This window comes from Panthera tigris, chromosome B2 (assembly GCF_018350195.1).
Source record: "Panthera tigris isolate Pti1 chromosome B2, P.tigris_Pti1_mat1.1, whole genome shotgun sequence".
NCBI lineage: Eukaryota > Metazoa > Chordata > Mammalia > Carnivora > Felidae > Panthera > Panthera tigris.
Window position 1 is genome coordinate 144,099,718 of NC_056664.1, and position 13,934 is coordinate 144,113,651.

The 13,934-nt window shown below is 38.3% G+C and overlaps 1 protein-coding gene across 2 annotated transcripts in view; it reads right to left on the minus strand.

Moving 5' to 3' along the window:
* The window catches only part of PRKN (parkin RBR E3 ubiquitin protein ligase), a 1,336,804-nt gene that overhangs the window by 416,352 nt on the left and 906,518 nt on the right, over positions 1-13,934 (minus strand). For both annotated transcript variants that reach the window (XM_042987489.1, XM_007097240.3), the window contains exon 7: positions 7,383-7,519. In XM_042987489.1, the coding sequence (XP_042843423.1) occupies positions 7,383-7,519 (137 nt within the window). The remainder of the gene's footprint in view (positions 1-7,382; positions 7,520-13,934) is intronic.

The window sequence follows — 13,934 nt, forward strand, 5'->3', positions numbered from 1 at the left end:
CCTATGCTGGCTGGCAAATCAAATCACTCATGGACAAAACAGGCAAGGGCAGAGGGAGTATTTTTGTGCTTATTAACACTACAGTCTCCCACTGAAAATACCTGGTTGCTTGTGGAATGCTCACCCCCACAGTAGTTCTTAGACTCTTCAGCAGGGGACTCTAACAAATACTGGGGGCCATCCCAGAGGTTCTTTTAATTGGCCTGAGGCATGGATGAGCATTGGATTTTTTTTTAACTTTGTTTTATTGAAATGTACATCCAGGGTTGAGAAGCACTGTCCCTAGAGGGAAGCAGGGTGGGAGAATGGAGAGAATCTGGAGCTTTGGGGTCAACCACACCTGGATGGAAGCAACAGCTCGATTCCTCCTGTGATCCTGGGTACCTAATACTAAGGCTTTACTTCTTCCTCTGTAAAATAAGAACAATTCCCACTTTTCAAGTTTGCTGTTGGTTTAAATATGGAAAGAGTGCTAAAAATTTGGACACTCTTCCCTTGACATTCTTTTCCATAGAACTTTCAAAATAGTACTTTAACTGTGGTTACTGGCTTCTCTACTCATACGATGTTTAAAAACACACATTCAAGAGCCACAACTAGCTGGCACTGAACACCAGCTCTGTTATTCATTAGCTGTAACACCATGTGCACTTTAATTAGCTTCTGTGAGCCTTAAATAATTCGTGTATAAAATTGGAAGAATGACAATATCCATTTCAATAGGTCTTTGGGGGATTACATGGATGCATGTATGTAAGCACTTAGAGCAGCACCTTATATACAGTAAGTAGCCAGTAACAGTCCTAATCATTACTTACTTTCTACTCTCAGGGAAATAAAATTCAGCATCCCACTCTGACAAAGCATAACAAAATTTCTGGTCGAATGAGAAGCTCACACAAAGGAATCAGGGTTTGTGCCCGAAAGGGTTTTACACCACTTTTCGTTGTTTGTCATCGTAATTATGATAATGAAAAACGTTGGTTCGTTGTTGACTAGCTAGCCATACCTTGAAGAATGTATATGTCTAAAATTGAGCTTTGAAAATGTTTAGTTCAGTGATCTTGAAAAAGGATTGAAAGACTAGATTATGGGAAAAAAGAACATCTTATGAATTCGTGGTAAGAGGTATTAGACATTTATATAGAAATGTGAACTTATACAGAGACTCTTAGCAAAACATTTGATGTGTGGGTTATTTAGCAATAGAAATAGATGTTTTGTCTAGCTTTTCCGTGGCTTCTATGGGACCAGTGTAGTTTGAAAAATAGTTTACCAAGGGTGCCTGGGTGGCTCAGTCGGTTAAGTGTCCAACATTGGCTCAGGTCATGATCTCGAGGTTCACGAGTTTGAGCCCCACATCAGGCTTTCTGCTGTCAACATAGATTCTGACTTCAGATTCTGTGTCTCCCTCTCTCACTGCCCCTCCCCACTCTTGCTCTGTCTCTTTCTCTCTCTCTCAAAAAGAAATAAACATTTTAAAAAAATTTAAAAAAAGAAAAACAGTTTACCAATTCAACTCACAGCCTCTATTTTTTATATAAAGTTTGTAGTACCAGAAAACTGATCTCATTTTCCCCCCTCATAATGTCACTATTCAAACACTAGCGAGTGGTTTGTTTCCCGGGCTCTGGAGATAACAAATGATGGATTTGGGGGAAAGACTGTTTTGTAAGGATTGTGGGAGGGTGAGGAATAAAGTGTTGTATTTAACTCAAAGAGTGGAAAAGCACTCTTGAATAGTGCTGTGCATGAGATACAGATATCTGTATCTGATACTGATCCGTATCTGTACAGATATTGGATGTAGCTTTGGCTTTTTGTTTGTTTTTGTTATTTTGAGAGAGAGAGAGAGAGAGAGAGAGAGAGAGAATGAGTGGGGGAGGGGCAGAGAGAGAGGGAGAAAGAGAATCTTAAGCAGGCTCCACACTCTGCATGGAGCCCAATGTGGGGCTCAATCCCAGGACCTTGAGATCATGACCTGAGCTGATGTTAAGAGTCAGACACTCAACCGACTGAGCCACCCAGGCACCCCTTCGTGTTAGCTTTGAATAATACCCACGCCATCCTAGTGGGATAATCCATTCTAGTTTGCAAGCATCAGAAAGTCCTTCGGCCTCTGCCAAAGTAGAAACACAATCACCAAGCAAATATGTATCTACCAGTGAATCCACCCTATTTACAGTTTCATGCAAACCCCTGAGATCAGAGAAGTCAAAGAGTGATTTAAAGCTATGGATTCCAGTGCCAATGTAACCATCTCTTGTGGTTAGAGATGAACTTTGTCACTGAAAGGAAGTGGTGGCTTTATGAATACAATGCCCCTTGATTATATAAATAAATCTTGGATTAATTTTCTTGGAAAAACCGTAATCTAAAAATGGCTAGTAGCCACCATGGGGGCCTGAAACCATTTTACTAGATTTCAAAATGCCATGGTGGAAAGATATTATTTTTATTAAAATGTTTATTTTTGAGAGAGGGAGGGAGAGAGCGAGCGAGCAAGCAGGGGAGGGTCAGAGAGACAGGGAGACACAGAATCTGAAGCAGGCTCTGGGCTCCTAGCTGTCATCACAGTGCCCGACACGGGGCTTGAACTCAGGGACTGCGAGATCATGACCTGAACCGACGTCAGACGCTTAGCCAACTGAGCCACCCAGGTGCCCCACCATGGTGGAAAGATAAATGGACAACTCTTCAGAGAACCAACAATATTCAGTCAGGTTAAAACCATGAGCAATAAAAGAATAAGCATGCACGCACGCACACACACACAAGCTGAGCTTCCCGAAACTTCTAATCTTCCAAAAACCAAAGATAACACTGGGGACTTTGAGGTTCAGGCATTCTACACAAGACTGGTGAGGTCAGGAAAGAGCCATCAAGGAAATGTTCAATGGAACCATGATCAACATGAACAGCAATACACCTTCTTTGCCAAATGGATCTGGCATAGAATTTGAGCCTTGCCTGAGTAATCCAGCTGTCATAAAGCTGACCTTTCAATGCATTCTTAGTTCCATTGTGGAATTAGCCATCATTTTTGCTTGTCATACACAGTATTAAGTTTTATTTACAAGATTTATAGACATTGATATAACCTTTTAATTAACTCCACCATGAAAGAACAGCATGCCATGGAAATAGTATGAGTTCAATCAATTCTTTTTTCTGATAGTCTGCTATTTTTATCCTTAGTTTGAAAAGCCTTGATATTCTATTTCTGTTTTTTTTTTTTTACTAGTTTATTTTATGTGTCTTGTTTTACACTCCATGAATCAAGGCAAAGTCAAATAAACCAAGGGAAAAAGATGGTCAGATAGATGGACAGATGTGTACTGCTTGGTGAATGGTTGATTTATGCACTGGACTATAGGAAACACCAACCTACAGTTAAAGAATGTCCGAACGTATGTTCCTCTATGAACACACACATATATGCGCAAATAAATTACATATACTGTCTGTAGGAATACTTACATAGCATGGTTACATAACAACTGAGTTAACAAAAGCCAGTATTCATTATGTGCTTGCGGTCTTCAGCATTTAACGCAAAGGCACTCTATATGGCATTATTTTAATCCATCCACATAACAATGTATAAAATAGTTGCTATTGTATTATCTCCATTTTAGCTTAAAGTGAAACAAGAGACATACCAAGGATAAGTAACTTGCCTTACATTACGAAGGTGGTGAATCTCCAAACCAGGATTTGAACTTGGCTTCTCTGATTCTCTATGTACACTTCAGGATATGTGCAAAGTTATTCATTGGTTTATGGGGAGGTAATCAGGTCTTTAAAATGTGAAAAAATTAGTGTTTACTAGGACTTAACGTACCGGCTGATGCTGGAACTTCTCATACCCTGGTGTATGTGTGGGATGTATCATGTTATGACCTGCAAAGAGGGTGTCTTGAGGGGGCAGTGGGAGTCCTAAAATCAGACTCTTATTGAGTCTCTGCTGAGCAAGGTTCAAAACAATCCAGTTTGTTTCTTACAAAATAAAACAAAAATTCTGTAATAACATTTGAAAGCCTCTTTTCATCTAATAGGAGGAACACTTATAATCTGAGTTCACAGTTAAAAAAAAAGGCTGAAATAATACATGACAATATTGTGACAAACTGAATTGTAGTTTGTAATAAGCACTTTTGAAGATTTGTATTAAAACATTGTTGAAGACATAAAGAAACAAATACTGAAATGAATTATACAGCACAGGAAGTTTACTACACAGTTGAAAGTCGTTATGGTTGTAACTTGTCTCAGCTTGTGGTTACTTGCTACTTCTCTTTTTTCCTGGTTTCCAAAGCTCATTAAAAATCAAAGAATAGGAAAACTTTACATAAAAATAGGTTAATTTTAGCTTCCACATTATTGTCCGTGCACACAAAAAAACTGAAAGACAATATCGTTTAGTTCAACCTGTAATGTGTGACCACACTGGTGACCCAGTCAAATTCATTCAGGTCACTGTTATGGGGGTGGGGCGTGGTGCCCAAGTCTGTGAATCCAGCTTTAAAACGCACAACCCACACAGGACGCTAGCCCTCCAGTGGTTCCTTATTGTAGGTAACAGTCAATATTGCTAATGTGTGGAGATTAGTACAGGCCTATGTATCAGTTTTTATAAATATCTCGTTATCAATAGGTTTGCAATTCGAATATCTTTAGATATTTTTGATAACTTTCAATCATCAAGAACTGCAGACAATGTGCGTTACTCTATTCTGGATACATTGTCTTTTAATAACAAAATCCACAAATATGTAGCTTTCTCCTTCTTGCTGTTAAACATTAAAAGAGGTGTTAGGGAAGGTAAGATCTTGGTAGTGAGTGGTATTTAAAAAAAGAAAAGCAAGGTTTTAAGGAGAGTTATGTTTAAATAACAGGGGATGAGGTAGATACACTCACAAAAATTATTTAAAAGGGTTCCAAAGAAAAAATCCAAAGTAGCAAGAATTACGAGAAAAACCTAGAACAACTTGTCATGCTAGAAAGCCTGGCTAATGTGTACAAGAGGAGTGATTGCACATTTGTTTTTTATTTTGTATGTTCGAAATTTCCTACAATTAAAATGCTTTAAAATTTAAAGCTGCATGAGAAGTAAACTAACTTTTAGAAGTGCCTTGAGTATGAAGAGAAAACATGAAAATGGATATTCCATGCTACATGGTTTTGTGAAGGAAGAGAGTTTATCAGTACAAAATTAACCCATGAAAAATAGAATCTTTCAATCTGAAAATAAATATTTCACTAACTTTTGAATGCTTTTTTTAAAAATACAAAAGTCCAAAACCTTTCAGTGAGTTTTCCTTAATATACTGATACATGCATTATGTGAATCTTAATTAATAAACATTGCATTATTGGCAAATACAGTCAAAAAATGAGCATCATAATTTACAAAGTCAACAATGAAATCAGCTTCTTCTATTTGGAAATGTGAAATACTTTTGAGTTATATTTTTCAGCTTTGATCAAAAAAACATTTCAACTAAGTACCGAAATAAGTTAAACTTAAAATCTGACCATTGAATCAAGCTATCACAATTTCAAACCACAATTTTCAAAATCAGTGAAGCATATTTACTCATATTGCAATGATTTTATATATATGTATGTATATATATATATATATATATATATATATATATGAATGAGGTACAGACCCCTATCTCATTCCATATATAAAAAATAATTCAAAATGTTATCAATGGCCTAAGCATTAAAGCTAAGCTATTAGAAGAAAACATGGGAGTCATTCTTCAGGACCTTGGTTTTGACAATGGATTCCTACCTTTGACACCAAAAGCACAAACAACAAAAGAAAAAATAGATAAAATAGATTTCTTCAACATTAAAAACTTTTATGTATTGAAGGATATTACCATGAAAGTAAAAATACAACCCACAGAATAGGAAAAATGTTTGCAAGTCATATATCTGATAAATGTCTATTATCCAGAACACATAAAGAACTCTTACCAGTCAGCAACAAGACAAACAACCCAATCAAAAAATGGGCAAAGGTCTTGGATATTCTCCAAACAGAAACGCAAATGGTCAACAAGCATACAAGAAAATATTCAACGTCATCAGTCATTAAAGAAATGCAAGTCAAAACCACAATGAGGTACCACTCCAAATTTAATAGTATGGCTATTAAAAACAAAACAGGAAAATAACAAGTGTGGGAAAGGATGTAAAGAAATAAAAACCTTTATAAGTTACTGGTAGGAATGCAAAATGGTGCAGCAGCTATGGAAGATAGTTTGGTAGTTCTTCAAAAGATTAAATATAGAATTAGCATATGACCTAGCAATTGCACTCCTGGGTATACACCCAAGAGAAATGAAAACATATATGCACACAGGAGCAAATACACAAATGTTTTTGGTAGCATTATTCAGAATAGCCAAAAGGTGAAAACAACACAAATGTCCATCAGCAAAGAAATGGATAAACAGATTGTGGTATGTCCATATAATGGAATATTAATCAGTCATAAAAAGGAATGAAGATACATGCCACAAGTTGGATGAACTTCAAAAACATTATGGTAAGTGAAACAAGGAAGACACAAAAGGTTACATATTGCATGATTCCTTTTATATGAAGTATCTAGAATTGGTAAATCCACAGAGGAAGATGATAGTGGTTGCCAAGAGACAGAGGTGAAGGGAAATTGGGAACGCTTACTTAATGAATGCGGGGTATTTTTCCGGGATAATGAAAAAATTTTGAAACTAGAGATGGGTGATAGTCCTCACATCACATTGTGAAAACAGGAAATGCCACTGAACTGGCACTTGAAAATAGTTAACTGTATGTTATGTGAATTTCACCTCAATAAAAAAATACATGTAACAACAGTAATATAAGTAAAGAATGTTCTTCAATGTTGAAAGATAAAAAAACTGAAAATATTAAATATTTCAGCTTTATCTCATTCTTCAAAATCCTTCAAAATAGATGTTCTTTCATATATATGCGTATGTGCTCAAAATTTTTAGCAATAAGGGTATACAATTTGAAAACGTGGATAGGGCTGCTCTAGATCCATGGTAATCTGTAACTTGTAGGGTGAATCCATAGACATACTTTGTGCACCTCGGCTGAATAATATTTTAAAATTTATTTTCCATACTTTTATGCAGGTGATGCATTTTCCAGTTCAACATAACTCCTGCATACCTTCGTATTTTATATTTTTGTGATGCAAACACTGTTTCTTGCTCAGCAGGGATCAAATAGATATTTGAATTTTCAACCCCTCGGCGGGGGATTGAGTATCCCTAAGATAGTCTTGCATCAATAGTTCTTCTGTCATTAATTGGCATTAAAAATGGAGAAGAAAAAAGTACTAGACTTACCCACACACGGCAGAGAGTAGCCCAGCTGAGGGTCATGGATAAACTGCCTGTCGTTAAGTCTTGTCACACAGTATAAGTAGAAACAGTCTAAGCAAATCACGTGGCGATGGTTGCACTGGAAAACCAGCACAGGGCTCCTGCACAGAAAAATAAAAAAAGAAAAGGAAAACATTTCCTCTAGTACTTCTAAGAGTCGAAAGGCAACATGTGCTTTGGGACACTTTGTAATCCTATCAGCTTGCTTAGAAAATGCTCTGTGTAGACACCTGCACTGCTCACCATTGAGCACATATGTGTCAAAGCTGCGCTTTAAAAATTGGAAACATTTCATTAACTATACATAACATTGATTTTCCTAAATTTATATTTTTATATTAACATATTTACCAAACTGTTGTTTAAATCTGAGCTCAGATACAACCTCTTTCTAGATCATCTTCTAGAAGCCTCATAATTCCCAATTCACCCATGAATCACCCCATTTATACATTTTTTTATTGATACAAAATTACATCATACTATTGATATGCTTCTCTACCGACTGTGATCTCCTTGAAAGTAGATACTGTGCTTAATTTAAATTGATATTCTCATAGTACCAGGCACGGTAAAGTTTAAATAAACGTTCCTTGAATTGTATGTTAATGATATATAACATCTGAACTTCCCAAAAGCCAAAAGAAAAATTACCATGGTGCCAAAGTAGGTATGTTAAACAATCACTCATATTTCATTGGCAAGCAGAAAAGTAGAATTTCAAAATAAAAATTATCTAGCACAGATTCTTTTCTAAAAGATTTAGTCTATCGTGCCATCCCTACTCCACCCAAACAGCCAATTTATTAAATCAAAGTTAGGAGCTTACTAATAAATTGATATATGAGTTCTAAAATCTTTGGATTCCCTTAAAATGCTTTATAGGGGAAAAATGCCCCAAATAAGCATGTATTTTTGCTAACAAAATGAACCACATTATTTTATAACCAAAAGAAAAAAAAAAGAAAGGGAGAGCGAGAGAGACAAATTGAATTAATTTCACATCAGCCCCAAGGCCATTTTAATAGTAAAACAAAAAAACAAAAAAAACAAAAAAAACCACTGGAGTTTATCTAGATAAGCCTATTCTCTGTGTAATGACAACAAAATACAAAATAGTTCTTTTTTATTTCATACACAATTCTTAAAAGACCTCAGAGCTCTTCAAAAGCCCTTTCCCCAGAAAAATTGATATTAAACATTAATATTAGTAACATGTAATTTTCTTAACAATTAAAAGGCTTTCAAAATTCTGCTTTCCCACTTATTTCAAAGCAATATCTAATACAAAACAAAAAAAAACAACTTGGTATTTTAATGTCATGGATCAACAGGGCAATGGTCATCATAAGCTGGGCAAGGACGTCCCTAAATGCTTTTATGCGCTTCTATTTCTCATCTCTGAACCTACTGCAGTCCTTTTGGGGCTATCATTTCCATTTCCAGAGCATTTTTCAATTAGGCATTGACTGTGTTCTGAACTTTCAACCTCTTCCCTTCTAATAACATTCTGCTGGAAGATGATAAAATATAATACCTTCTCATTTCTATCACGAGTCAGACATACACACATGCACAAGGGCACACACACCGCATTCACTCTGTGTGACCCTATAGAACTGCCGTATTCTATGTTCTCCTCATGGCTAAGTTCTATGAAAAATATTCTCCATTCTGGTCTTAGCAACATGGTCGACTAAGCCTTTAGAGACGCTCAGTCTGCTCTCAACACATGGAAGCACTGGAGAAAATATTAGAACATTCATAAAAATGTTCCTCTATATAACAAGGTTAAGAAAGAAAGCTTAGCAATTACCCGGTAGAAGAAATAAAAGGAAAACTTATAAAGCCAAAGCAGTAGGAACATGAACTGTTGGCATAGTGTCCCAGAGCAACATTAAGGTACGTGGTAGCCACTGGTCCAGGAAGTGAGTTCTTTTCCATCCCTATTAAGGAAAAATGGAGAGAGTTTTGTTCCATGTGTGGGCAACACTACATATTTATGGATTTGCCCTTCGGTTAAAATATGGCCGCAAACTACTTAGACCGTGTGGAACAATCCACAGAACATCAGCTGTTCTACTTTACTGATGGCATCCTACCATTTGGAACAGATTGGAAAGGAATGGTGAATACATGAGAGGCCATGCTGTGAGTAAACCCTGTGCAGATTCAAGAGCCCACCACATTAGGAAAGGTTTTAGAGGCCCAATGTTTGGGGCATGGAGGGCACACTCAACAGACACAGTAGTGCATCTTGCCCCTCCCTCTACTACTGCAACTACACACACACACACACACACACACACACACACACACACACACACACACACTCACAGAGATACAGCAGTACAAGGACAATCACAGGCCCTGTGGAAACACAGGCTCTAGGCCCCACAGAGTGAAACACATCGTCTTGGGGACACAGGAGGAATCTTACTAAAAATTACAGCCGTACTGGTTCACTTCTGCCTTCTTGAATTGAGATATAGGCGGGGAGCCGAACAGACCAAACCAAAGGACTAATTGATCAGAACCATCAGGATGCAAAGAGCTGGGGAAGAGTTCATAGGGTATCTGGGGGATGCACTGGCACATTTCATGGCACTGCCCTCTGGAATTGTAGCGGCAAATGGACAAGGCAGCAGTTAAGGCAGCATTGAGAAGTGCATGGTGACCGGGACCTGAGAGACCTTAGGATTTACCTGTTGAAGCAGGTAATGTCAATAACCTTTATTATTACAAAAAAATATAATAGAGTCATCAGAAAGGACTTTAGAGAATGTTTACCTTGGATAAAAAGTATGAGAAATCAATGCAGATAGCAGTTTACCAAACAATGAGAAGTAAAGGAAACAAGATATAAAAATGTGTTCAGCTTTGGAAGTGAGGACAGATCACTAAAGTTCATTAAAGAGAATCCCTTCCCAGGCACAGGGTGTATATATAAGTGACACCAGAACCTACATGTGTGGTTTTACATGTCCATTTTGGAAAAAAGAAAAAAAAAAAGAAAGAAACTTACAAGAGTTTCAGGGAGTGACAAGTATAGAGAAGTCACTCAGGCATTCTGTCACTATCCATATGGAGTGAATATATATATATATATATATATATATATAGAGAGAGAGAGAGAGAGAGAGAGAGAGAGAGAAATATAGAATATATTTATATATATTCTATGTATCTATATGTCTATATAATATATATATCTAATATATATCTATATAATATATATAGAATAAACATGTAGAAAAAATACATATGTTGATGAATAATGTTATAGATATAGATAGTATATGCCCATATTCATGCAGAATTATCAGTCAGTTGGAGTTCTTGATACAGTTTTGAGGTAAGATTGTCCATCTCTTATCAATAATATTTCTAGTTATAAAAAAAGAAATTTCTAGTATTTATGAAAAAGTTAGGTGAGGAATAAGCATGCCACCCATAGAAACATTATTGGATTAATCAACTGAGTCATCTAAGAAAAGAAGTGAGGATCATTTCATGGCTGGAGGGACTACATAATTAACTTCCTAAGTATGAGGCAAAAGAGGACAATGGGAAAAAAAAAACAACTAGTATTTATGACCACCCCCTTTGGGTTAGGTACTTGCTAGGAACTTCTCAAACGTTTTTCCATGTCATCCTCCTATAATAATCTGCCCCCACTCTATCACACACCCTGTTCCTCTCTCTGCCTCCAGCTTTCTTCCAGTTCTTTTACTCCTGGGCTCGTGCTCTTTGTCACTCATTCTTCTAGTATAATACTAGCCTTTATATTCAAATCAAAATTTCAAACTTCAAGGTCCAGTTCAAGATAAGACCTCCAAGGAACTTTTCATGGAGCTTAATTCTTCACTGATTTTTCTCTTTTTCTTTAACTTTTAATCCACAGGGTCTATCCTAATGTGCTTCCTATACTGTCTTCACTTTTATTCAGACTGAGTGTTTCATAAGTTGCTACTTTAGCTGTCAGCATTAAATGAAAAATCCTGAAACAATGGGGGCTGAACTTGATTACCACCTTCATGACCCATGTCTCACCAAATACAGCAATAAGCACATGACATTATATAATCAAGTTACTGATCGTACCTGTGGCTTACTGAACAAAATGTTTTTTATTTCATAATCTCTCTGCTCCCATCCTTATATGTTTTACTCAGTTACTTACTGAGCATCTACTTTGGCTGAAGTAGGCACTTAATAAACACACACGGAATACAGCAGTGAGTGGATGAAAAAAACATCTCATGACTGATGGGAGCGTTGGGAAAAACACACACAACTCAGTCACAGGCCACGGTCTGGGGACATGACACGCATGTGAACAGGTATTAAAAGGAAGTATGTGTGGTCACCAAACTCTGGTGCCACAGAAGTTAGGACAGCGGAGAAGTATGCGTCAGGGTTAGGAAACCTGAGCTGAATTTAAAAGAATGGGGGATCAGCACTGGGTCCCTGGAGAGAAATGGGGTTTCTGGGCAGGGCGGGAAACAGACGTGGGAAAGAATTCTTGGAACAGAAAAGTTATCAGTTGGGCTGACTGAGGGGATGTATCAGGACAAGAGAAAAGAGATGAGAAGGGTTGGGGACAGGGGTAGGAGGACTTCAGGAGACTGGCCCAATGTGTGGTCTCTCGCTCATGGGATTCACTGAGGCTTGTGAGTCTCGGAAGGAAGAGATGTTTTCCTACGTTTAATTCTGAGGGAACGTGTGGAGGAGAACAAGCTGGAAGTCGTGAGAACTATGTGGAGGTCATTTTAATAACACAGGCATGAGTTACTAAGGAAGCAGACTGTGGTGTGCGGGCGGTTCTAGGAATGGAAAGAAGAAGATGGACAGGAGTGAGTTTTCTGAGGAGAACCTGCCAAAACTTATCTCCTCTTGGGTCTTTGCTCCTCCCAACATTCCTCTGTGCCCTTTGCTCAAATTATATAGAAATGTTAATTGATCAATCTAAAAGATGATTTCACCCCCGTGGACCAGGCCACAGAGCAGTTAATCAAAGGTTAAATAAAGTTCTCGATCCCACGTAAAAGGGATTATAAATGCTGTACTTGACATTACTGAAGAGTTATTATTTTCTTTTAAAGCCAACAGTTTTTATTATAATTCATGTGTTTTATAGAAAGGGGAATGTGGCAAACAGGATAATAGGAAAAAGTGTCTTGAAACTGCAGCTTTGTCCATGTGGCTCTCGTTACATCTGGATCAGGCTCCTCCCTGGCATCAGGCACAGCAGCTGCCCTTGTCCGATGGCTCCTTGCAGACACACTTAGCACCGCCCATGGGTGGCGGGAGTGGCCGTTCTTTTTGCAGGAGGTGCATTTGCAGGAGCCGGTGCAGGTGCAAAAGCAAGCTCAGGTGCAGGAGCCCGTCCGTGCAGGTGCAGGAGGCCGCATAGGCACAGGTACAGGAGCCACCGGTGGGGCAGGAGCAGCTGGGTCCATTTCGAGCAGAGGTGAGGACTGAGGTCCAAAGCAGTCAGCACAGCGAGACACCGGTGCAGGCTGCAGGCGTGGTTCTGAAGAGTTTCTTGTCAGCAATGCCTTTCCTGCTTTTGTGAAAGCAGGGATCCAAAGAGCCTTTGCTCACAGAGTATTAGGCATAACTGAAGAAATCTTAGTAAAAAAAATATGGCAGACCACTCACATACATCACACAAATAGAACACTGTTACACAATAAGTAGTCCAAACATTTAAGCTCTCATAAAATTAGCTCTCTTGTATCTACAAAATAGCATCAATGTTTTCATGTTTATCTGATCAAATGTGCAGTTTAATCTGCTCTCCACCTCGTTTGTGTGAGTGCTCTCTCTCTCTCTCTCTCTCTCTCTCTCATTTGCCCTCCCTCACACACACACTCTCTCTGCCAAAATCTATTTCTCTGACCCTGTCTACTTCTTTGCCACGGGTATATCTTCATTTATACCCATTAAGAGGCTGCGGTTCCAACTTCTTGGCTGAATGTGACATATATTGAATGTGACATCCCAGAAATTTTAAGATACGTAAAGATAAGGAAGTAAGTCTAAGCTTGAAAGGAAATGAAAATCTAATAAACTGGGTAGGAAAGGGATACACATAAGTGTAACACAGGGCAGGACACTAAGTTATATTAGAGATGTAGGAAATATTAGCAGGCTCTGTGGTAAGCAGCCTTCAGGGTGTCCCCTTAGTGATCTCCACCCCCTGGGATTCATGCCCTTGTGTCCGTTTTACAAATCAGTGGGATGACCTGAGTCATCTACGTGGGAAGTGCAGAAATGACAATGAGCCATTTCTAGGACTAGATCGGAGAAGACCGTGCAGCCTGTGCTGCTTCCTGGGTCAGTAGCTCTGAGGAGAGTGATGGCCGTGTTGCGGGGACACTCAAGCACTCCTACGGAGACCCTCCAGCACAAGACATGCCCTCAGCCTACTGTAGCCCTGGTTGACGGCTTGACCACAATTTCATGAGCTAACCCTGAGCGAGAACCACCCAGCTAAGCTGTTCCCAAGTT